This window comes from Pleurodeles waltl, chromosome 6 (genome assembly GCF_031143425.1).
Source record: "Pleurodeles waltl isolate 20211129_DDA chromosome 6, aPleWal1.hap1.20221129, whole genome shotgun sequence".
NCBI classification, from domain to species: Eukaryota; Metazoa; Chordata; class Amphibia; order Caudata; family Salamandridae; genus Pleurodeles; species Pleurodeles waltl.
The window spans coordinates 1,688,748,636-1,688,774,116 of record NC_090445.1 but is presented as its reverse complement, the minus strand read 5'-3'; the positions used below and the strand labels follow the sequence as shown (position 1 = coordinate 1,688,774,116).

At 46.5% G+C, this 25,481-nt stretch overlaps 1 protein-coding gene across 3 annotated transcripts in view; it reads left to right on the top strand.

Annotated features, from left to right (window-relative positions):
• MAPKAP1 (MAPK associated protein 1) overlaps positions 1 to 25,481 on the top strand; it is a 541,270-nt gene that overhangs the window by 97,901 nt on the left and 417,888 nt on the right. For all 3 annotated transcript variants that reach the window (XM_069241765.1, XM_069241766.1, XM_069241763.1), the window contains 2 exons: positions 13,858 to 13,947; positions 20,302 to 20,450. In XM_069241765.1, the coding sequence (XP_069097866.1) occupies positions 13,858 to 13,947; positions 20,302 to 20,450 (239 nt within the window). The remainder of the gene's footprint in view (positions 1 to 13,857; positions 13,948 to 20,301; positions 20,451 to 25,481) is intronic.

Genomic DNA, 25,481 nt, shown 5'->3' with positions numbered 1-25,481 from the left:
AAGTGTGGAGATGTTACAGATGAGGAAAGCGAAGAATGAATACCTGTCTAGTAGCGATTAGTGATTGGTTGAGAACGAGTGGGTGCAATTGATTCTGCTATTTATGGTAAATCTAGTTGAGAATTTTTATATATTTGTATTTTTATTTGCGTTTTCAAAGTCCTTGGATAAATGATCCACAACATACCCCAAATGATGTCTCCGCCCTAGCCGATGAGATTTCATCTGTGCATATAGATCAGCAAGATCCTGATATTTTCAGTCCAAAGATGTGCAAGATAACTGGATTTTCGTGCAGTTGATTATTTGTTCATAGTTTAGTTTGTTCATAGCCGTAAGCCTCATCTTCTCCATAATGGAAAAGACTGTTCTCTTTTTTTCATTACCCTGGTCAGCTCAGGAAACCTATGCCCACCCCTGTTTATCATCCTTGTCCCACAGGTCAGACCAGCCCAGTGATGAGCAACACAGGCCATTAAACAATTGGGTCCTAGGTGCCTTGCCTAAGTGACTATTGCATGGATACTGTTGGCATCAAAAGACAACACTTCAGCAAAGGTGCAGCCACAGCTAAGAGAGTAATGCATTAACACTGCATTAAAAGACTATGCTTCAGCATCCCGTGTGCACAGCGTAATGGATTACTGCAGCATAACAGAGGGCCAAAGCCTCTGAAGGTTTTCCTTTACAGCCTAAGGCAGTAGTGCATTGGCACAGATCAGTGATATCTGCACAGTGATTATAAGAGACTTGTTATCTTTGGGATGCAGAACTCCATGCCCGTGGTTTTTGACCGTTCATTGTGTACATCCTGTGTTGCTAGACTGATTTACCTGGTGGATCAAAATTATATAACCTGGTAGTTGGTCAGTCAACAGAAAGTTTAATTCTGATTCAACTGCATGAGTTGATTGCTAATTCAAGAGTAGCACATGTTGGGTGATTAACCCCATATTCTTTTATAAGTTGTTAAATTGGGGAGTGTTAACACTTTTTTTCCAGTTTCTGAAGATTATGAACAAAAATAACTAGGTTTTAGCTTACTCTGAAGTACTGATGTTGTTTCCCGGAACTCCTGACTCACTCAAGTAAGTACTCAATCTACCACACCAGTACTCACACTTGCACCTTGTGAAGGGCCAATGCAAAGACCGTCAGGCTCCCTATAGAAGCCCAGTACTGTGCTGTAACAGCTGAGCTAGCCTGAGCCACAGGAGAACAGCAGTGAACAGTACCCATTGGACCGCAATGCTGCAAGGCCTTGGCCCGCACTGCCTGCCAGCAAACAGTCGTAGCAAACAAGCAAGCTTGTTTGCGGCACGAGACAGTGGTAAGGCGTGGGAATGGGCGCAGGAGAACAGGACGTAGGTCCCGTCCCACCCTCCGAACCACTGCGGCTACACCTCCTGCTTTCTAGTCCACTGCCGCAGCAAGTAAGCACCTGCCCGACCCCCTCCACTCCCGCGGGAGCACCCCATGCCCAACCTTAACCTCCTTTCTCCTCCTCTCCTCGAGAGGGGTACAGGAAGGCAAGTAAGGGGAGTGAAAGAAGAGCTCAGGCGGACTGTAGTTGGCATGCGTGGGGGGGACATCACAGCAGGTCAGCACAGCTCAGTGTGAGTGCGGCAGCCGTAGGTGGCTGCGGCTAAGTGAAAGCCCCGGTCCCCTACAGACGCAGCCCAGATAGGTCTGGGTGCGTCTTGTGGAGGAAAACAAGTGAGACCTGCTCGCTACCCGAGTGGTGCCACAAGACTCTTGGGCAGTGGGGCTCCTGCCTTAATGCAACAACCCAGCAAGGCGAGGCTCCTACAGGACCTCGCAGGATACAACAAGACTTAATAGGATCCAACCGGCACCAGCAGGATTGAGTAGGATCATCCAAGCTCATTAAGGCTTTCCAAGCCCTCTGCAGGGTTTCCCAGTGTGCGCATGCCCTCCTGGCCCTGTGGTCTGTGGTAGAAAAACAATACATCAATAAGACTACAAATCAACTATAGAGCGAAAATTGTGTGTACAGAAGGGCAGGGGGTGAGGCGGCGCTCATCGTGCTCTACTTTGTGTGTGGCGAGAGGCAAGTGGCAAGAGATAATCTAACCACTATTTAATTATTTGGAGACAATCTATTCTCACATTCTTACACTTTTACACTCCTACTTATATGCACTCACATTGCAGAAAGCTACGCTACCCACTCGAGCAAGTTAATAGAGCGATTCATGCGTCAAGCAGGCCTAGCGGATCTAGCAGTCCTATGTCTCTCCTAAAAGGGGGGCAAGCACAGAAGGCACAAGAACAGGCGCGTGAGCCAAGGCCAGGACAACCATCAACAACTCTTACACCATCACAAACACAAAACTCGCTTGGAAAACTGAAAGTGTCGGAAACAGGGGCTTAAGGCACAACGGGTGCAGAATAAACAGGAAAATTAGAAAGAAGGCAGAGCCTTCAAAATATTTGGGGTTTACTTGAAACCGGTGCACAGAATCTTTTCCCCACGCAGGGCTCGTGGAGAGACGAGGAGGCAACCCGATGCAGCACCACACACCCAACTCAGTCACACGATTGACCACTCAAGCATGAGCAAACTGGGAGTGGGGAAAGTGGTCGAAGGAGGCTCGCCTACCCGCCCCACAAGCCCTGTGGGCCTCACGAGGATCACAGTAATTGTTGCGAGAACCATAGAAACCATAGAAAGAAATTGTCAAGATGGAGATATAATTGTAGATGACAAGGGCCTGCATGCCGATGTAGGTCTGTTGCACACAGTCCAGAAGGAACATAAGACAGGACTCAAGCGAAAGGCTCTGAATACAAATAAATCATATATACACAACTACTTTACAATAGCAAGGAGTGAAGTCGGAGAATCCAATAACCTTATGGCTAATGAAGAACAATGACTCTCACTGGCCCCCCCAATCGGATACTGGAATTTGATTCCTCACTTAGGCCCTCACAAGCTGAGCATGCACTAGGCTGTGTTACAGATGCTATGAGTTCTAGCCTGGATGCCTCAACCATAGGAGAATTGTTGGATCTGGCAGACACCGCAGGCACTGCAAGGGGAGAAAGCAGAAATATCCTCAGCAATCTTGACAGTCCAGCTACCTTTAACACTTGCCCAGTGGGCCATGACTGTGGACCCAAGGAAACCAGAACAGTTCCCTCGGCATCAACTTGACACCAATTAGACAAGGATCAGGCCGATCCTGTTAAAAATAACATATGGCAAGTAGCGGCAGAGATTCATCAGCCATAGTAGTCCCAAAAAAGAGAAAATCCATGTACATGAAAGCCTAGGCAGCAGCTGGTCGTGCTCCACCCCTCGGCAAGGCACAAAGAAGGCACCCCTGGCATCTTTTCTGGCAACAGAACTGGGCGCTTGGGTTTCTCGAGAAACTAGCGTGGAAATTCCAGGAAGTGATAATGAGATGAGGGGGACGCACAGATTACACCGGAGAGGAAAACCAGCCAAATGAGAAACAGGGGGTCGAGGGCATACCAGACCATATTATAAACACGATCAATGCATCTCTCCTCTCAGCAGTTAAAGCACTTACTTGGTAATCACATAGGATGGAGATCCATCTAGAACTAACCCACATGTTTTCTCAAAGCGTACTTGCGCTAGACAACAAATTGAACCTGTTAAGTTGTAAGTTAGACAATTTGAGTAATATGTGGCAGGATGACAATGCGACTACGGGACCCACAACAATAAAAAATAATAGTTAAACAATCGACTTTGCCAGATTTGCTAACAAGTCTCATTCAACACTGAAAAAGAGGAGACAAACCTAACAAAATGAAAAGTGGGACGCCAGTGGAAAAGCAACGGGTCATGGTGCCCATTGAATTAACCCATAAAAGGGGACCTTGCGCTTCCATCGAACTAAAGCTTAAAAGGGAATCTTCTGCACTCAAAGAAGGTGAGGAAGGAAGCAAGGAGATGGAATTAGGTAACAGGCAATCAAGTACGACACACCCAATGCGGTCGACCTCATTTGGTGTCAATCCGGGTGGTAACAGCATAGAAGAGCAAGACTCAGGAGTGATCGCTAAGATATCGCGCGAGTCTGATACCAGGAACAATCAAAAACTAACAAGACAGAAGAAGAAATTGAAAAAAATTCTCAAAGTTGCAAAAAAAAAAAAACAGACTGAACCGCATAGGAAAGGTAGCACAGGCGACGGATATTATGCCAGCTCAGGTGGAGACTTAACCAATGTTCCAGCAGAGACCCCTATCTACTCTGGCTCCCAAACCTTGCTCCAGCGTTCTAGGACTCGGGGGGGGGGGGGGGGAAAGGAAAAAGCAATCCTCAAATGGGCAAATATGCGAATAACAGTTTCATAACCCATGTGGCAGGGTCTACAGCAAGCTCCTCCCAGTTGCTCCACAATGGCGAAGGCCGTGAAAGGGTCATAAAGGACTCGATCACAAATAAACAGGTCCTCACAGATTGGCGTAATAGAACCTGCAATGGATATAGAGCAACTCCACATGGATGAGGGGGGGTGAAGCTCCCCTGGAAGGGGACGCCCCCAAGAAGAATCCCTTGAACTATAAGCCTTTATTGGAGGATGTGATAAGTTCCACTGTAGGGTCACCCCAATACACAAACAACGAAGAACAAGTTCTATATAACAAACACAATAGAGAGGCCATGATGATGCCTGTAACCGGGCAACAATCACTGGAAGAAGCCTTACAAGGACCAATTTGTTGAACAATCAGAATAGAATCTGAAGGCTGGTGAGAGGAAAGCTCTTTGGCATCCAGACAAGCGACCCGGTAACCTGGCAACAACACAAGGAAGAATCCCCACAAGGAACCAATAATCTAATAATCAAAGTATATCTCAAAGCCAGAGAAACAACATTACCCTCGAATACTGACTAGAGAAATTAAACCAAGAATCCCAACTAAACCTTTTAGTGCACGGCGAGGAACCCTGGCGATCAAACCACCAAACGTAGACAAGAAAATTACCATACAGCTGACAAGGTACACAGTAGGAACTCGAGGGAATGATGAAAGCAATGATGTCAGCAAGAGGGGAGGGGCGGGACTGGAACTGGCTCCCTGTAGCTTTGGCCACTAAAAGGGAAATGCACATTTAGCGAAAGAGGTACCTCACCAAATAAAGCCAATAAGGTGATCAGGATACTCAGCTGTAATGTGGCTGGCCTGGCCCCCCTCATTGCTAGTCCCAATATTGAAGGCACTTTAGGTAATGCAGATATTCTGTGCCTACATGAAACTTGGACAATTGAGCCCTAGTTTATACCAGGCTTCATAACAACACAGTCCCCTGCACAAAAGAGAAACTTGTTTGGAAGATATATGGTTGGACTCGCAACATATGTCAAGCTACACTGAGCAGTCAAGCTGGTGTCTTGGGTGAAATCGGCCACTGACGTCCATGTGATAACCATACACTGTATAGCTCTCTCCAAAAAAACTACGCCAATATCAATCATAAATTAGTACATAAACCAAACCGGAAAGCAAGAAGACAAGGGTTAAATCTATCCTGGATATATTGAAGGATTTCCTAAATGAATACTCGGACCACGAACACCTAATCGCAGGAAATTTTAAGACTCAGCACCTTGGTCAGGAGGAAGGGCTCCCCGGAGACTCTATATAGTCTACCCTCGAAACTATTTTTTCAAGGAATACGACCTGAGAACGTCTAATTGCAGTAATACAGTAGCAGGCATTCTTAGTCCTACGTTTAGAAAAATATCCACATTGGATTATTCTTTGTAAGCCCAGCTTTACTATGCAGCTGTGTATGCAGTAAGGTGATAGAAATAACAGCGAGTGATCACAATCCCATAGCAATAGCGATTGACCTCCAAGCAGCAAGACACCAGTTCTACAACACCGGTGGGCAGCAACTATCAGCCAATCTATGCCCTTTGACAAAAAGGATCAAACAAAGCGTGCCCTGCAAAATAAAATACGAACTATGGAAGCAGGCGAATGGCCCATGAAATCTGGAAAATGAGACAGAACTAGTGACCAGTGGGCAAACATGCTTAGAAACTTACACTATTTACTCAACTCACCAAGGACTTGCAGGAATCAAAAGGCAAAAAAACTGACAAGTTCAGAAAAACAAGGGAATACAGATGGTGTAAGAGGAAATTAAGGCAGGTAGAAGCGTACTGCCGAAGGAACAAAACCCCGAAGCGAAAGTTCTCAGGAGTTTGGCGAGGAGAGGCTACAAAACAGCAATATGGGAGTTGAAACAAAAGGAGATCGAAGAATGCTGGATCCACCTACATGCACTATTACTACTGAGCAAAAGTAAAGAATTCTGGGACTATGTCAACTCGCTGCTCCATGCTACAACAAGTAAAGACAATTCGATATCGGCCAGCTTCTGGGAAACCCACGTGGGCAATCTCTACATGGACCCAGAATATACTACAGCCCTGAGGGCAACAGGGTGGCAACATGACCTGGATGGCCTTGTAGGCAGGGCACTGTTGACACAGTGACTACAGTTAAATCAGTGAAAACAGTGATCGGGAACACTAGGAGGGATCATTCTGTGGTCCCAGAGGCCTGGAATGGTTCAATACTGCACCCAGTCTATAACAGTGGAGACTTCACTCTCATGGAAAACTACAGGCTAAAAGCCCTTCTGGATGTGGACGGGAAAGCCTATGCGAGGGTTCTGCTAAAACAGTTGGGAAAAATGGATTTCGGAGAACAATATTATACAATATATCAAACTGGCTTCAGACCTAGCTCTTCCACCTTAGGTAACTTGCTAGCTTTCTCAGAGCTAAGTCCGAAAGCACTGAAACCATCTGCTCAGCCGCCTGTTTGCTTGTTTCATTGACTATAGTGCAGCCTTTCATGATGTGGAGTGCCACACCCTCTGAAAGAAGTTAGTCGCATGGGGGATACTAGGGAAACTGCTAGCTTCCATAATCGCGTTAAACTCAGATACCTGGATGAGAATCAAGATCACAAATTCACATGTGACTTAGAAAATTGACACCAATAAAGGTTTAAAACAAGGGTGTGTTATTGCTCCTACCCTTTTCAGCTTGTATTCAGCAGCTCTGGGAGCGGAATTGCTTAGAGGAATTACTTCCCCCCCCCCCCCCCCCCTCGAAAATTGGGTAAAACAGTTCTCCCCATAATACAATATGTGGATGACCTGGGCTTGCTTGCTCAGACCAGGATAGGTCTGAAAAGGGGTCTGGAAATATTACATAGTTACAGTGGTAAAAAAAATTATTTAAGGGCGAATGCGGCAAAAACCAAGGTTCTGGTTTTTGTGCGTCAGACCACAAAACACCAAAGAGAGTGGAAGCTTGGTCCCCTAAAAAATAGAAATGGAAGAAAAATATCACTACTTCGGAGTCTGGTTATGGAACACGGGTAAAACATCATACCAAGTAGTGGCAATAAGAATTAAGCCAGAAAGAGCTACCTAGGCCTTAGCAAAATGGCCACCAACACCGTTTCCTGCTGCTATTTCAACGCCAGACTGTCAGGAAACCTGGTGTAGGCATTAACTCTTTCATCCCCGTGCTTGTGGCACTTTGCAAGTGCTGCACTAAGTTTAGAATTGCACACTAAAGGATGAGACTGTGCGGTAACATCAAGCACTTCCTGTCTTCAGCACTCTAGTTTTAAAGCTTTAGATCTTTCATAATAATTAACTTTAGTAGATGTAATGGCAGATCTCAAGGACAGCCTTTAGCTTGAGCATCTACACTGACAAGAAGATAGCATTATGTGAAGGCTGCTCATATATTTAATGTCATTGGACTTTATAACAAATGATGGGATTCTGATATTGCACAAATCGCAGTGACATTTACATATGGTTGCATTGAGACTGATGCTATTGTACATGAACAGAAGTATTTTATGGTAAAAGTACTTGTATTTTATGCAATGATTTTAAGTAATTATGCAATAAAGTTACTACTACTGATGATGCACTTAATGGAGTGTTGGAGTCATCATAGGAACACTAAGGGTGGCCTGGCAACCACTGGAGCAGTTGGATTGTAGCTGGCTCTGGGGAGGCTGTACTCCCCTGATGGATGCAATAAAGAGAACTCTTCTATAATATAGTGTCCATCTCGTTGTAACATACTGCAGCTCAGACGTGTAGAAACCTGCAGTGAGAGTCCATTTTTACCTGTAATTAACTTTACCATGCGAAATATAAACATTCTACCATAAGTGTCTCCTTTCTCCTGATCACTGTTCATTTTTGAACAACAGATCAGAAGAATGAAAGCCAGTTCTTTCATCATGGCTTCTGGCAGCGGACATTATGACGTCACAGCTCAACTGTAATAACTTATTACAGTTGAGCAACTTTGGCATTTTTTTTGTTCAAGAAACTAGAAACAGTTCAGATTGACTGTAAGGAATTTGGGTTTCATTTAAAAAGGGTTTAAGAATTTGCAAACCTTATTCTGTAACTTGGAGGGTTTATGGATGCTAAATTCATTTTATAAATGTATTGAGCCCTATTAACGATTTGGAAAAGGATTTCTGAGTAGGTAGATAAGTTTAGGAAATCGTACAGGATCAGTATTTGGAAGAAGCGTGTTTACCACTTTCCTTCCAAATACAGATTCCTAATGGCATGTATGCAATCTACCCCACTCCAAAACAATCTGCCCCACTGCAATCTGCTGCAATCCAAAACAACCTGCCCCATACCAGTCCAAAACAATCTGCCCCACTTCAGTCCAAAACAGTCTGCCTCACTTCAATCTACCCCACTTCATTCTGCAACAGTCTGCCTCACTCCAATCTGCCTCACTCCAATCTGCCTCACTCCAAAACAATATGCGCCACTCCAATCTGTCCCACTCCAATCTAAAACTGTCTGCCCCACTCGAATCGCCCCACTCCAGTCCACCCCACTCCAATCCAAAACAGTCTGTCCCACTCCAATCCTTCTCACACCGATCCAAAACAGTCTGTCCCACCCCAATCCACCCCACTCCAATCCAAAACAATGTCCCTCACGCCAGTCCTCCCCACTCCAGTCCAAAACAATCTGTCCCACTCCACCGCAAAACAATCTACCTCAGTGCAATCTGCTCCAGTCCAAAACCGTCTGCCCCACTCCAGTCCAAAACCGTCTGCCCCACTCCAGTCCAAAACCGTCTGCCCCACTCCAGTCCAAAACCGTCTGCCCCACTCCAGTCCAAAACCGTCTGCCCCACTCCAGTCCAAAACCGTCTGCCCCACTCCAGTCCAAAACCGTCTGCCCCACTCCAAAACCATCTGCCCCACTTCGGTTCACAATAGTCTGCCTCACTTCCATCTGCCCCACTTCCCTCCACACCAGTCTGCCCTCACCAATCTGCCCCACGCCAATCCAAAACTGTCTGCTCCAGTCTGTCCACTCCAATCCAAAACTGTCTGCCCCACTCGAATCGCCCCACTCCAGTCCTCCCCACTCCAATCCAAAACAGTCTGTCCCACTCCAATCCTTCCCACACTGATCCAAAACAGTCTGTCCCACCCCAATCCACCCCACTCCAATCCAAAACAATGTCCCTCACGCCAGTCCTCCCCACTCCAGTCCAAAACAATCTGTCCCACTCCACCGCAAAACAATCTGCCTCACTGCAATCTGCTCCAGTCCAAAACCGTCTGCCCCACTCCAGTCCAAAACCGTCTGCCCCACTCCAGTCCAAAATCATCTTCCCCACTCCAAAACCATCTGCCCCACTTCGGTTCACAATAGTCTGCCTCACTTCCATCTGCCCCACTTCCCTCCACACCAGTCTGCCCTCACCAATCTGCCCCACTCCAATCCAAAACTGTCTGCCCCACTCGAATCACCCCACTCCAGTCCTCCCCACTCCTATCTAAAACAATGTCCCTCACTCTAATCCTCCCACTCCAATCCAAAACAATCTGCCCCACACCAATCTGCTCCACTCCAATCCACCTCACCCCAATCCATTCCACTCCAATCTATCTCACTCCATTCCAATCCACCCACTCCACTGCATTCTAATCTACCCCACTCCAAAAGAATCTCTCCTTTCCCTCCAAAAAAATCTGCCCCACTCCAATCCAGAACAATCTGCCCGCTCCAATCCAAAACAATCTGCCCCATTCAAACCTGCCCCACTTGTGTGCCTCACTGCAATGTTGCCCCACTTCAGTCCCAGACAGCCCACTCCAATCCAAACAATCTGCATCACTCCGGTTCACCCCACTCCATCCCAATCTGATCCAGACGACTCAACTCCAATCCACTCCAGTCCAATTCAGTTCAGTCTAAACCACTCCAACAATACACATCACCTCAATCCAATCCACCCCACCCCAACCCACACATCCCAATCCACCCCACTCCAATCTAATATACACCATTCCACTCTAATGCACCCCACTCCAGTCCACCCCACTCCACTCATCCCCACCTCAGTCCAACCCACCCCCCCCACTCCAATCCAACCCTGTCACCACCCCAACCTTTCCCACTAATACAATCCACACTAATCCATCCCACCCCATTCTAGTCTAATCCACCACACGCAATCCATTTCACTCTACTTCAGTCAATCCACCCCACTCCAAGCCAGTCCAACCCAATCCACTCCATCTCAATCCGGTCAAATCCACCCCAATCCAATCCAAACCACCCCAATCCAGTCCACTACAATCCACCCCGCTCCTTTCCAATCCACCCCACTCCTATCCAATCCACCCCTCCTCTATTCAGTCCACCCCATCTGATCCCATTCTGATCCACCCCACGCCTATCTGATCCACCCTACTCCCATCCACACACTCCAATCCAATTCACTTAATTCAGTCTCATTCACCCATCTCTATCCAATCTACCCACCTCAGTCAGTTCCAGCCCAACCCACCCCACTCTCATCCACCCCACTCTAATCCAGCTCACCACACTCTCATCCAGCCCACCGAATCCACCCCATCCCCTCCACCCCACTCCACCCCATGCCACTCTACCCCAGTCTGCCCAAATCCAGTCCACCCACCACATCCCAGATCAGTCCAACCCACTTCACTCCAATCCACCCCACTCCAGTGAATCCAATCCACCTGACTCCAATTGATTCCACCCCGCTCCAGTCTAATCCACCCCACCAATCCACCCCAGTCCTATCAAGCAAATCCAATCCACCCACCCCAATCCAATGCAATCCACCCCACTCCAATCTACTCCAGTCCAATCCACCCCAATCCAAGCCACCTCACTCCATTTCAATTCACCTTGCGCCAATCCATCCTGCTCCTGTCCACCCCACACCAACCCATCCACCCCACTGTCCCGCACTCCAATCCACCCCACTCTACTCCAGTCCACCCCACTGCCTCAATCCACTCCAACCCACTCCACCGAGTTCCACCCACTGCACTCTGCCACTGAACCCCTGAACTCTACGCCTCTCAACTCTTTACTTCCCCTACGCTGCTCCAGCAAATGAGCTATTAAGACACTCTACTCCCTCATGCCACTCCATGCTACTAATGTTTTACCGTGCTGAGCAGCAGCTACACTGGTGTACAACATGGCAAACACACCATCTAATCCCTATAGCTCTTGTATAGGTGGGTCCTATTGGCTTTGCCAATGCTTGTTTTTAGAAGCAATCACAGGCATGGTGGTCTGCTGGCTCCAGCAGACCACCATCCTTGTGATGTCTGTGATCTTTAGTTGGTCTCAATTCGTAATTTACCTTGTTAATAATCATGAGGTAGGTTGAATTGCGAAACACTACGACTTGATATTTTGTGAAGCAACCTATTTAGTACAGGTCAGTTTGTAATATATCAATGCATTTAAGTGATGGTGTGCAAATTGCGACCACTTTTTTTCCCCATAGGCATTCTTTGTACATGTGGCCCTTAGACAGGCTTTTATAGTTTGGTGAGTTTTTGTCAAATGACATGGTTAGTACAAAATCACCCAATTACGAAAATAACTTTCATAAAGGTATTACAGCCTCTGTAAAAAGGTCCAGTCTCACAGGAACCAGACTCAGAGCAGGACTGGTAGCAAGATCTCGGGTCTATTCCCCAGCAGAGCTAGTCTGTGCTTATTTACACCCTTGACCGCAGCCCCTGTCCAGCTGGCCTCTGCCTGCTGGTGCTCTCCATTCCACTCTAGAGTGCCCTGTCATGGCACTCCATGATGCCACTGTCCCTCCTGCTATAGTGGAATATAGCAGTGCTGGAGAGCTTCAGTAATACTTCAGGGTGAAATGCTCCTGATGCATGCATGTATTTTCTTTCCAGAAGTTGCTACATAAAATAGATCGAGTAACCAAGTGATGGTCGTTCTGGTGCACTTTGGGTTAAATATGTTTTGGGCGCATAGCTTAGAAACAAGCCTGCAGCGTGTTTTAACACTGTCATACTGCTCATACAAGCTTCAGTAGTGGCTCGCTTCGGTCACAAGGGGTGGGTCGGGTGTGGCACGCAGGGGTTGGGGCGGTGGATGGTTGGAGGATGTAAAAATCATAAAAAATTTGTTTAAAAAAAATATGAAAACTTACCTCCTCTGCTCCCGTGCCACTCCTCTTGCTCCTGTCGCTGCAGGCAGGCACAGGCTCCCAGCCTGCCCTGCGTCTAATCCTGATGCTGCTCAGAGCACCGTCGGGATTGGCTAAGAGTGCCCAGCCAGGGTGCTGCCAGGCAGACTGGGAGCCTGTGCAGGCTCTCTCCAGCCCAGCAACTGTGTTGCTGGGCTGGAGAGAGCCTACTGTGCATGTGTGTTTGGCTGGCCAAACATACATGCGCACTGAGGGGAGTGCACAGTGCACTCCCCTCACTGCTAGTCACCCCCGTGGCCCGCCTCTTTAACAAACGAAACGATAAACATAGCTTCTGCTGCTGGCAGGGTGGGGGCGACTCTCCTCCGCCCTAATGGAGGAGCCGCCCCTGACAAGCTTGTGCTGTTTTGGTGTCAATGTATTTTAGCGCCTCGTGTGGCTTCCTAAGAATTCTTCTGAAAATTGCATGTTCTATTTTGAAGCTGCACCTTAGGATGAGAGCCATGATACTGCCAAAATCACACAAGTTGTAGTTGGTCATGTAGTTCCAATAAATGCATTTTTGGTTGTGTTCAACGAGTGTAAGAGGGTCTTGGGCAAATCAGATGTTCGGCTAAATTTCTCAAGACTCTGGCAATGTCGAGGCTTTATATGGCGTATGAAGGAACGCAGGACAGAAAAGAAATGGTACATCTAAAAAAAAGAAAAATCTGACTCAATATTTGACTAATGTTCCAAGGTTACAGATCACCTCTTTTACTACATATAAACCGTTTCAGCACATCGAAGAAAAAACTATGCTAATTTAAATAGCTTTGACATTTTATAATTTTCATGATTTTTAGATCAAGGATTTTACATTTAAAACTTTAATAGTCTGGTCTGAGTTAATTTATCTTTAACTTTTGAAGCGGGTAGAGTAATTCATAGCAGTAATTTTATTCGTGTAATGTAATATTCACTTCACTTAATTTGTGCATTAAAATTCCTTTAAGACCGTTATTAATGATTTATGTAATGAAATGTCATATTAATCACAGAAGTTTTCACATTTTATTATTCTCTTCTATGTTAATACTATCTTTATGATCTCTATTAATGTTTTATATCCTCTAATTTCAATTATAAATCAAGCTCATTTTCATGTTTGTGTTGGTATTTGCTTTCCAGTGGTGCCACCTTTAAAATGTTATGTCTTTTTTTCGCTCCTCTTGCAGTATAAACTATCTTTATTCATGAACTGATAGTTAATTATGTCATTGTATACGGTAAACTTGCATTGACAAACTTATAGTTGCAATATTTCTCTTGAAGCCCAGAGATTGGAACGACTTCGGAAAGAGAGACAAAACCAGATAAAATGCAAAAACGTGCAGTGGAAAGAAAGAAATACCAGCCAATCAGGTAAACAGCCCAGCTACTTCAATTGTAACATTTAAAAGATACATTTTTTTGGTTGGCGTTAGTTTATTTACCCTTTCACTACTGAGGTGTTTGTGCACTTCTGTACCTGGGTCTTTTCTTTTTTTTAGTTTTTGAGAAAATTGGTATTACTTTGTTCAAGACATGTATCTATTTACTCTGTTTGTGTAACAGTATAAACTGTGTGTATTTCGCTGTATTCTGTGCTTTATATTAGTGAAAGTCATGATCAGTCCTAGTGCTATATTGAAAAATGTGGCGCTGTATTGATTTTTATTCTTCTTTTTTTTACGAACTTGCTCAGTATTTGGTTGCATTTCTTAACTGGATAAATATAAATCCCAGATTGCCACCAAAGGAAATGTTGCCCTGACTGTATTGCTATGGGCAATACCAAATATGTGTAGAGTTGCGCAATTAATTATGTAGCATTAGTGCAGAGTTTGACATTTTGGCCCAAACACTGTTTATACCGCACTGTTGATTTGATGCCAGGTATCAAATTCAGGACTATATGCAAAGAATAAAATATATATATTCTAATTGTGTGTATATATATATATATATATATATATATATATATATATATATATATATATATATATATATATATTCTAATTGTATATGACCTAGTCTTGAGGCTTAGGGGAGCCCAAATCTGAGTTCCCCTACGTCTTCTAAATGTGCGTTTGAGACGTGGCTGGGTGTTCCGTGGATTTTAACACACACACACACTCACACACTCACACACTCACACACTCACACACTCACACTCACACACTCTTTGCAGGGGGACCTGCCAACACTGCCACTTGCAAAAACCGGAGGTGCAGGGACATCTATGGTGGCTTGCCTGCATCCCAGCACCTTTAATTACCCAGAAGCCTGTGCAAATGTCAAAGTATGGGTAAAAAAAAAACATCACAATTTCCTTTCTGTATAGGAAAACGCCAGAAATACAGGCAAATGGTAAAAGCCCAGCTATCCCGTTATATCATGTCTCATGATAAACCAGTACCCCATGTGTGTGGTTGGGACTATGGCATGGGACAGGACCTAGCCAAACCTCTGACGATACAAAGACCACTAAGACAATATATTGACTTCACAAGCACCTATTTGCCCTGATCCTCTCAGTCGCAGTTGGACACAGCACACGTGGTGTACTGTATATATTGTTACACCTGTGTTACCAGCGACTGTTGGGAGTTTTACTGTTTCCCACGCATTCTGGAACTTCCTGTCACAGACATGCAGGGAAATCCATTTTTGACCAGTGTTTAATCTGTGCATGGAGCACTGGGACAGATCCCATATTAAATACCACCCGAGACTTACCGGGTTGTCTGTTGTTCAGAAATGTCTAGGGGTTTATAGGCGACCTCGGCCCCATGGGTATTTCTGTACTCTAGGGTAGGGGGTGCCATTGTTTTTTGAAAATCATAACAGAATCAGGGCCCTTCACTAGGACGCTGTCCTGCCTTTTTGTATGTGCGCCGCCTCCCCCCCCCCCCCCCCCCCCCCCCCAAGTCAGGGGCCTGGTGCTATTTGAGTTATTTTTTATTAGCTCCTGGAAAAAGTTAAACAGCATTTTGTGCTCCTTGTTGTTTGGGTGGGAGAATGGGACAGGGTGTGCACATGCCCCAGTGAGGAGCCAGACACTCTCGCTTTTCTTTAAATGTATTTATTTGTTTTTTCTTTCAAACAGTGTCTGGGATTGTTTTTAGCTTACAGGGCGCAGGGAAGGTGCATTGGAGGGGGGGGGGGGGGGTAGGTGTGTCTTAGTGGGGAGCCAGGCACTTTGCTTGGATTTTTTGTTCTAGATAGATAAAACAATCCAAACAGCATCCAGTTTTTTGTTTGCCATATAACTGTGTGTCTGTGTCTATGGAAGAATGCGGGCACTGTTTGGATTTGTTCGTCTGCTAAAAAAAAAAATCCAAATGCTCAAATAGAAAAGGGCAATCTTCTATACCCTTGTGGGCTTGAGTATTAACAATACAACAGGTAAGATTGCCTATAAGAGATCTTATTTAGGAACAATTAGTAAATTCAGCTCAGTAAATTGATGACCTGTATTGGCATGTTCCGTAGGCATTTAGTACATTGCCATCGGGCTCCAGTACCATGCTGGAACTGTATATCATTGTAATAGCTTCCACAGTGTCATTGTACTGGAAACAAGTGATACAGAGCCCCTGAATTCATATGTTTGTATTTGATTCTATAATTGATTCCTGCTACATAATTCTCCACAATATACCTGCTTTCGAGAGTTATTTGTGAGGTTCATTTCTGTGGATTCTAAGGAAATTGTGTTGACTTTAAACAGCAGTAAAGAAAGGAAAATGTCAGTACAGGACATCAATATACTTAATTGAATTTACAGATTTGTTTTTCTAAATAGGATCCCTTGTAGGCGCTCTTATCTGCAATAAAAAATTCAAATAGCATCTGCGCCTTGCTAGAGCACAGACAAACAGCTCCTTCCTTTCCCAATGCTTTTCTTCGACAGAGCGGCACTGACAAACTAAGGAACTTCCTAAAACTGAATCAGGAAATGTAGATTGGAAGCCTCTGGGCAGGCCAACCTGTTATTTACTTTCTTTGTGGTGGGTCAATAAAGGGATTTGTCCAGTTGCCCTTGGTCATTCTGTGTTCTCTCCATTGATATTTTAGAGGAGGTCTGTCGGGTCTTGGAATTGCTGAGCCTTATTTTCACATTTCCTACAAGATGATCTGTTTTTTCTCTAAACTGTTTATATAGGAAGTCAGGGCAAGGATACAGAGAGGTGGCAACTGATAACTACATTTCACATTTTCCCAGAGACAACCCAGTGGTGCATAACTTGTTTAACAGATTAGATGCTGGAGCCTTCTCTGTGATCTTTTCTCGGTCTGTTTATGTTTTTCTGTTAATGTATTTAAGTGTTTCATAGCATCTTAAGGATGCTTCTGAATACTCCATGTACTATTTTGAAACTGAGCCTTATGGAGAGAGGCATGATCCAGTCAAGATTTGCTCTGGTGGGCCACATTGACTCTCCTTTGGGGGTTCCCATAAAGTGGCCTCGGCATTCTTTCCTGCTGAGACCTGTAGGCATCAAATCTTGCATTATTGACTTTGTTCTCCTTGCCCTTTTGTCCATCCACCCCGCACCCCTACAGTACTTCGCCTCGCTCACCTTACTCAGCCATTTAGTTTGGAGGATGTGCCCTTTCCTGACTTGATGGTTCCGGGCAGATTATGGAACTATTCACTCCTTTGTTTCTGTTGCCTTGTCAAGCCTCACCATAGGTGGAACACCCATGGGCTTTTGCCCCATTGTTGTTTCAGCCTTGGTCCTTTCAGTAGCAAAGGTTCTGACTTCTCCCTTGTAATAGCCTGTTCATGGCCAGAGTTTTGGCTACTGATACTATGAGAGAGAATCCTTATAACTTTTGTACACAGATCCATCCTTGGGTCTGATTCGTATCATGGCAGTACAAGCTGCCTCACATCACCCTGTGCTGACAGTCGCAAACGAAGCTCCAGCATCCTTGCCTCATTGCTGACATACCAAAAATGACACAATGCTAAGAATGTGGCCTTGATTTGGAGAATCTTTCCAAGGTCGGGTTTTTTCCTTAATATTTTGGATGGCAGTCTTTTGTGTTGTCTCCACTGTTAGAGCCTGAGAGGTCATGAGACTCTTGGCAGTCGTGGATGCTTAACGTGACCAAAGAGATTTGACAAAAGCCACAGTCTTCTTATTTGGTCAGCAGGCAAATAGAGTCAAAATGGCAGCCTTTCATATGTAACTCATCCTTTTTAGATACAGTTACTTAATGTAAAAATGTTTGTGTGATTTTGTTCCTATTCTTCTTCAGTAAATATAGGCAGAATTTCATTCCAGGTTACTGTTAGAAGGGGAACAAACATTCCCATTGCTTCTGAGCTCAACACTGCATCATCTTGGGTGAGTTGCTAGGGACATAAACCAGGTAGACGCTGGCAGCCAGGCTTGGCCTCGTTTATCTTATCTTGCCTTTAAAGCTATTGCGAATGTTTTAATGCTTGATGGGAAGGGAAGTTTCACTGGTTTTACAGAAAGATAGCACATTCAATTTATAACTGTGGCTCTGGGTGCCAAGTCCCAGGTTAATAGATTCATGCAGTAGTGATTAGCCTTTTCAAAGCCTCTCAATCTTTCATTTCAACTTTAGAAACATTACTAGACTTGTGGAGAAATATAAACATAACCTCTCCTCTGTTGGAATTGATGTCCCACTAGGGAGAAAGGAGAAAGGACTTTAATGTTTTTTCTTCACTTGGACCATAGCCCGTCAAATTTAAGCATGCTTAAGTGTCCTTCAGTTGTAAGGGAGCCACTATAATCGGAAACAATAGTCTCTTTTTTTCAGAGTGGCTGAAAACCCATCATTTAGAACCATGGACTTCATCATCGTGGATCCCAGGTTCTAGGATTCACCAGCCTCTTGCTCCTCACAATTTTCAAGAACTGCTGACTGCTGTTCAAAGGTAGTTGAAGTTGGAGGCAGTTAAAATGCTTCTGTAAAAGAAATCTAATTAAGGCTCCTATGCACATACTTGTGCAGTTTCCAAGTGGGACGGAGCATGAGGAAGTCATGTGGCACCCATGACCACCTTCTCTTCTATCTATTACCTGTCTTTAAAGGCTATCATTTTCTCAAACTTCCACGGAGCAAACCATTTCCGTTTGAGAGGTATCTTTTTTGTTTTTAGGAGTCCCTCCTTCCCAACAAGTGGCTCCCCCATGTCGAAAGATTCAGAAGCTGCAGTATAGCTAGAGCGTTACTTTCTAGCAGTAGTGTCTGAGACCATCAATGCATACTACAGCTCACTTCTTCCTCAATAGCAGGGTGAAGCGCAAATGGCAATTCGGACAGTTATTCCCATTCCCAGCATAAGTTCTCTGTGTCACTGACCTCTGGCTTTCCTAAAGAAAAGGCCAGCAGTCCGGTGGCCCTAGTCTTCTCCCTTTTTTACCTTAGGCGGAGGGGTCTCTATAGTTGCCCTTTCTAGCTTGCTGCCTGGAACAAAAGTGCAAGAACTGATGCTCTGAGTTTAGAGAGTGGCTATGAGGCCCTTTCTCTCTCCCTATTGGTGACCTCATTCCTCCTCTAATCCACGAATGGGTGTGCTTCTGCAAATCTGCCTCTTCCTTAGAGAAATCAGTATTTTTCTTATCTGGAGAATGCAGCTAATCTTACCCTGTATCTTGCTTGCTTCCGCTCTCCACATGCTGGGTGACCCAGCCATGTTTCTCCATTCTCTAGCTCCTGGGTCTTCTGTGTGCTCACTGTTGCTGAGAAAGGGGCTGAGTTGGCTGTGAGTTGTGGCCAAGACGGTCAGAACCTACAGGAGCATCTACCAGGGCTTAGCCACCCAGCACCTGCTTCTGAGCTTCTCCTACTATTTTGCCTCTCAGAGAACCGATCAGGGCATCCTTCACAATGGTTAAGATAGAGAGGGGTAGGTTTGTGTTGATGGTCATTTGTGTAACTGGCCTGTGCTAATGCGGTGGTGACCATTAGTCAGTAGCTGTACTTAGGACCACACAGAGAGGGAGCTGAGGGGATGGGTTTAGTCTATGAGAGCTCAAGGTCAGTCACCAAACTCGGGGAACTGCACTGTTTTAGGTCGCAACAGGACAGATAGGGACACCCTCCATTCCCAGTAACAGATAATGGCTATCTAGACAGACGAGGAAATTGTATCATATTTACATAGCATGGCGTTTCTTTACGTGGAACATTTTTTGTTTTACAAAGTAGGCGTGACAGTGGCATTTTTGTTTTCCTCCTTATAGTAAGGGATATTGGTTAGGGAGCCATAGTGATACATGTTCTCCGTATCGGAATGTTTTTCAGCATTGGGAATACCTATCATGATTGTTTTAATGTGCTTCAAGTGGTGGTCTTTGAAGGATGGTTTCTTGAAATCCCCAGATCGAGGTAGGTTGAATTTGAGTTTTTCATTTTCTGATTTTGATTCTACAGTAGCATTTGAATCTGACAGGCATAATCAAATGTGTCTCACAAATCAGAGTTTATCAGTGCCATTGGTTGGTCATCTTTTAATCATTGGTATGAATTCAATGAAGAAGTGCATAAGTATTTAGTGTGCATGCTTCTCGTTAAGAGGTGGTCACTTACGGGTCTGGGCAGACAGCGCTCTCCAAGTTGCACAGGTTGGAATAGATATTCTTCATCAGTGAAGAAATGTATTTCTTGATTCACTTATTTCGATGAGAAATGATTTTGAATCATTGGATAAATCATAATGTCTTGCTTTTGTTTCCTCTACCACAGCGGAGGAGTTGAGCTCCCTGTTTGAGAAGAAGAACTTTAAAGCTAAAACGTCAACTTCTTCAAAGCAGTCAATCCTGTCTGTGCGACTTGAGCAGTGCCCTTTGCAGCTAAACAATCCATTTAACGAATACTCCAAGTTCGATGGGAAGGTATGTTAATATTCTAAATGTCTAGTACTCTTTTTGGTGGGGTGTTACTTCATTTCATCCTCCAAAGGTGCCCTCGCGGAGCTAACATGCATTTGAATATATTGATGATAAGAGAAAAGACATCATTGGAGGCAAGTCTTAACAGAAATGGATATTGCCTGTGGTGCAGAAACACTGGGCTTTATGATGGATACTAGTTCCCCAGATTCCTTACTTGGTGAAAGTTCTCTAAGTGCCAGATTAGATCTGAAAACTTAACCCATCATCAGTTTCTCTCAGGCACCATCACGTAGTGCTGTGTGACTCCATCTGTGACACTGCCCCACCGAGGATGTGATGACATTGGAATGTACAATATACCAGCTGACGTGCTGGTATCACTTCCTTTTTTCTCATACATCGTCAGCGGGGGCCGGGCTCCTATTGGTGTTTCATAGACAATTTCCTCAGCTGTCAAGTGTAACTAATTAAAATGTCTAACATTTATTGGTTTTAAACCCTGAAGCAAATGACGAAAGGTGCCCTTTTCTGATGGATACAACTACCTGTGGATTCCTCACCTAATGAATACTCCCTTGGCGCCAGCATTCGTCGGAAATCTTCTTCCTAGTCTCTGCACGTCGACGAGGACGTCACTCTAGCCCACGCGACGCCGTCTGACGTCATACAGGCAATAAGAGGTCCTCGACGACGTGCCGACGTCAGTTCCCTTTTTTCCGTGCATTCGAAACGGTTATCTTCGAGGGAGCAACTGTTACTTTCGTGGTTACAGTGTATTTTTTGCTGCGTAGTCCTTCGCTGCAGTAATAATGTTGCAGAGAAAGTCGGGTTTTAAGCCTTGTTGTGAGTGTGGGGGCAAGATGTCAGTTACGGATCCTCACTCCGACTGCCTTTGGTGTTTAAGCTCCGACCACGACGTCTCGACTTGCAATTCATGCCAGCACATGAATCCAAAGGCCCTCAAGGAACGTGAGGCGAAGTTGTTTATGGCGAAGTCGAAGAAAGAAAAACATCATAAGAAGTCTTCTTCGCCAAGGCATCGGCGTCATCGAGACTCCCGGCGCCGTAGAGAATCACGGCGCCATTCAAGGAAGGAGACTCGTTCCAGGTCTTCGGATCGGCGCCGGAGGACTTGGGAGGTCAGTCCCATGGTCACGCCGCATCCGTCGACGCCGTTGCCCTCTCCGGCGTCACCGACTTCACCTGGACAGGCGTCGGTGATTGAAGTGGTGCAGCCTCTGGTGTTGTCTCCGGCGTCGCAGACGTCGAGGCCGGCGTCGGGGTCGCCTTCGATACAGGCACCCCAGTATCCGGCTTTTCCCACCCCTGGAGCCGATAGTACCGCATTCCTAAATGCGATGTATACCATCTTCCAACAGATGGCTCCAGGGGGTGCTCCGGCTGGCCCTTTGGCCTTTTCATTGGGTGATCCTGCGCCTCTACGGCCGGCACCCTTTATGCCCTTTCTCCCTTTTGGGAACGTGGGCTCGGCGCCGGTGTCGGCGCCGGTGGCCGCTCCGGTGACTTCGGAGGGGTTGGTCCCGGAGATTTCCATTCCGTCGTCCGGATTTCGTCCTGTTTCTCCGGTGGGTCCATCCGCTCCGAGTGCTCTTTCATCGGCCGCGGCGACGGTGGCTTCTGAAGATCGGCGCCAATCTTCGGCTTTGGCGGAGGCTTTGTCGACTCCGCGTATCGAGCAGAGGCTTCATTCGAGGAGACGTGCTCTCCGTTTATTAGAGGAGCAGGAGTACCAACGAGTCCTGGAAGAAGGAGAACTAGAGGACTCGGGTGATGGACTGCATGGTCTAGATACAGCCAGTGGGCTGGACACTTCCCCTGAGTAGGATCTTTCGTCTCCAGGGGAATACACGGAGGAGGCTGCTTCCTTTCACGCAGTGGTACGGAAGGCAGCTAGTTTTCTGGACCTGCCTTTGCCAGTGGCAGAGACAAAACAGAACCTTCTGACAGAGGTGCTTCATCCGGCCTCAGCTGCGGCAGAGCCTCTATTGCCGTTTAATGACGCTTTGCTGGATCCGGTGCTAGAGGTGTGGAAGAGACCAGTATCTTCCCCAGCGGTTCATAGAGCCGTAGCCAGGAGGTATCGAGCTGCACCAACTGACCCTGGCTTTCTTTCTAGGCACCCTACACCGGAGAGCTTGGTGGTGCAGGCCTCCTGTTCATCCAAATCAGCGCCTGATTCTTTCCCGACGGTGCCTGGGGACAGGGATTTGAAGAAACTGGATGCGCAGTCCAAGAAAATCTTTTCGTCCTGCAGTCTGGCGTTGAAGGCCACCAACGCAACTTGTATCCTGGGGAGATATATTCATGCTCTTATGGATGACATTTCCTCATCATTTATGGAGCTTCCCCAGGGTCTTTTGGATGTTGTTTCAGATGCCCAGGCTGCCGCGACCCAGATTATTCAGTCTGGGCTGGACACGACCGACTCGGTGGCCAGAGCAATGGGCACGACTGTGGTGGCAAGGAGACAGGCCTGGCTCCGTAATTCGGGGTTTTCTGCAGATGTGCAGTCAACCCTATTGGATCTCCCTTTTGATGGGGACAAGCTGTTTGGCGCCAAGGCAGATTCGGCCTTGGAACGTTTTAAGGAGAGCAGGGCCACAGCCAAATCGCTAGGACTCCAAGCTCCTTCTTCCTCTGCCTCTTCCAGGATTTTCAGGAGGTTTCGGGAATTTGGGCGTGGCTCTTCCTCCTCTTCCTTTCGGGGGAGATTCCAGCAACCTACCTCTTCCCATCCCTATAGATCTTTCAGAGGGAGAGGGAGGGCCCGCACCAGAGGAGCCTCTCAGCAGCACTCTGCCTCTTCCTCGTCCTCTGGAGGGGCGCAGCAGGGAAAGCAGCCTTAGGCTTCCACCATTTCCCACTCACTCCTCTCCTGTAGGGGAAAGATTACAGCATTTTCTCCGCAAGTGGAAGACTATTACAACGGACACTTGGGTTCTCAGTATTGTGGGAAAAGGCTACACCCTTCCTTTTCGGGAGTTCCCGCCCCTCACCTCGCCCCGCCCATCTTATTGTTCAGAAGAACACCTCCTGTTGCTAGAACAGGAGTTACAAGTCCTCCTTTTGAAGGGCGCGGTAGAGTTGGTCCCAGAGCAGGAAAGGGGTCGAGGTTGTTACTCAAGGTATTTCCTGATTCCCAAGAAGGATGGTCGGTTGAGACCAATCCTGGACCCGAGGATCTTGAATTGGTTCCTCCAACAGGAAAAGTTCAAGATGCTGACCCTAGCTCAGGTGCTTTTGGCGTTGAACAAGGAAGATTGGATGGTGTCTGTCGACTTGCAGGATGCTTACTTTCATATCCCGATACTCAAGTCACACAGGAAGTATCTCCGGTTTATGGTGGGATCGCAGCACTATCAGTTTGCGGTCCTTCCGTTTGGTCTTACTTCAGCACCTCGAGTCTTCACGAAGGTCATGTCGGTGGTTGCGGCAGAGCTCAGAAGGAAAGGGATAGCAGTATTCCCTTACTTGGACAACTGGTTGATCAAAGCAAAGTCGCCGGAGCTTGTGTCGCATCATCTGCAGTCAACGACTCAGTTGTTGTTCGACCTGGGTTTTTTGGTGAACGAGCCCAAATCTCACCTGGAGCCCTCTCAGCGCCTCCTGTTCATAGGGGCAGTACTGGATACAACATTGAGTCGAGCCTTTCCTCCGCCTCAGCGGATTCAAGATATTCAGGAATTGGTTCCAATGTTTCGAAATGGAGCGGTAGTTCCAGTCCTCAAGGTCCTTCGTCTGCTCGGTCTGTTTGCCTCCTGCATTCTGTTGGTCACGCATGCTCGCTGGCACATGAGGGCTCTTCAGTGGTGCCTCCGAAGGCAGTGGTCTCAACACAAAGGAGATCTAGAAGGTGCTGTCTCCAGAGATGCTGCTGTGGACTTGAAGTGGTGGATTGCGAGCAACAATCTTTCACAAGGAAAGCCGTTCGCGCAGTCGCCACCAGTGGCCACGGTCATAACGGATGCTTCCACTCTAGGGTGGGGAGCTCATCTGGGGGATCTGGAGATCAAAGGCCTTTGGTCTCCAGAGGAGCATATGTTTCATATCAATCTGTTAGAGTTACGGGCTGTACGTCTGGCTCTCAAGGCCTTCCTCCCTTCCCTTCGTGGTCAGTCGGTACAGGTCCTGACGGACAATACTACCACGATGTGGTACATAAACAAACAGGGAGGAGTAGGGTCGTACCTTCTCTGCAGAGAAGCTCTTCGACTATGGTCCTGGGCAAAGGACCATCAGATTTGCTTGGTAGCAAATCATCTGGCCGGGGTCTTGAATGTACGTGCGGACGGTCTCAGTCGCCAATTCTCGGCAGACCACGAGTGGCGTCTCCATCCAGATCAAGCCCGTTTGATCTTCCAAAGGTGGGGGTTTCCTCAGGTTGATCTGTTTGCCACTCTGGAGAACGCGCATTGTCCGTTATTCTGCAGCCTCCAGTATCCGATGCAGGGAGCGTTGGGGGACGCGTTTCAAATAACCTGGTGCGGCCAGTTGCTTTACGCGTTTCCTCCCATACCCTTGATTCCTCGAGTATTGAGGAAGATTCGCCAAGACCGGGCGCTAGTCATCTTAATAGCTCCGGATTGGCCAAGGAGGGTGTGGTACTCCGACCTTCTCCAACTCTCAATGTGCCCTCCGCTCCGTCTCCCTTTCAGGGCAGACCTCCTCTCGCAGTCGCAGGGACAGGTTTTACACCCCAACCTCCAGAGTCTGCACCTACATGCCTGGAGATTGAACGGGGCAACCTGAGTTCCTTCTCTCTCCCGCCTGATGTAGTGGATGTTATATTAGCGGCCAGGCGACACTCCACTAAATCTATCTACGCTAATAGGTGGTCTAAATTTGTTGCGTGGTGTGGAGAGAGGCAGATTGATCCCTTACATGCTCATCTATCGGACGTTTTGTCTTTTGCTCTGTCTCTAGCGCAGAAAGGTTGTGCAGTGGCTACCATTAAGGGTTATGTGTCGGCCTTGTCAGCCTTCATTTGTCTTCCAGACCAACCATCGTTAT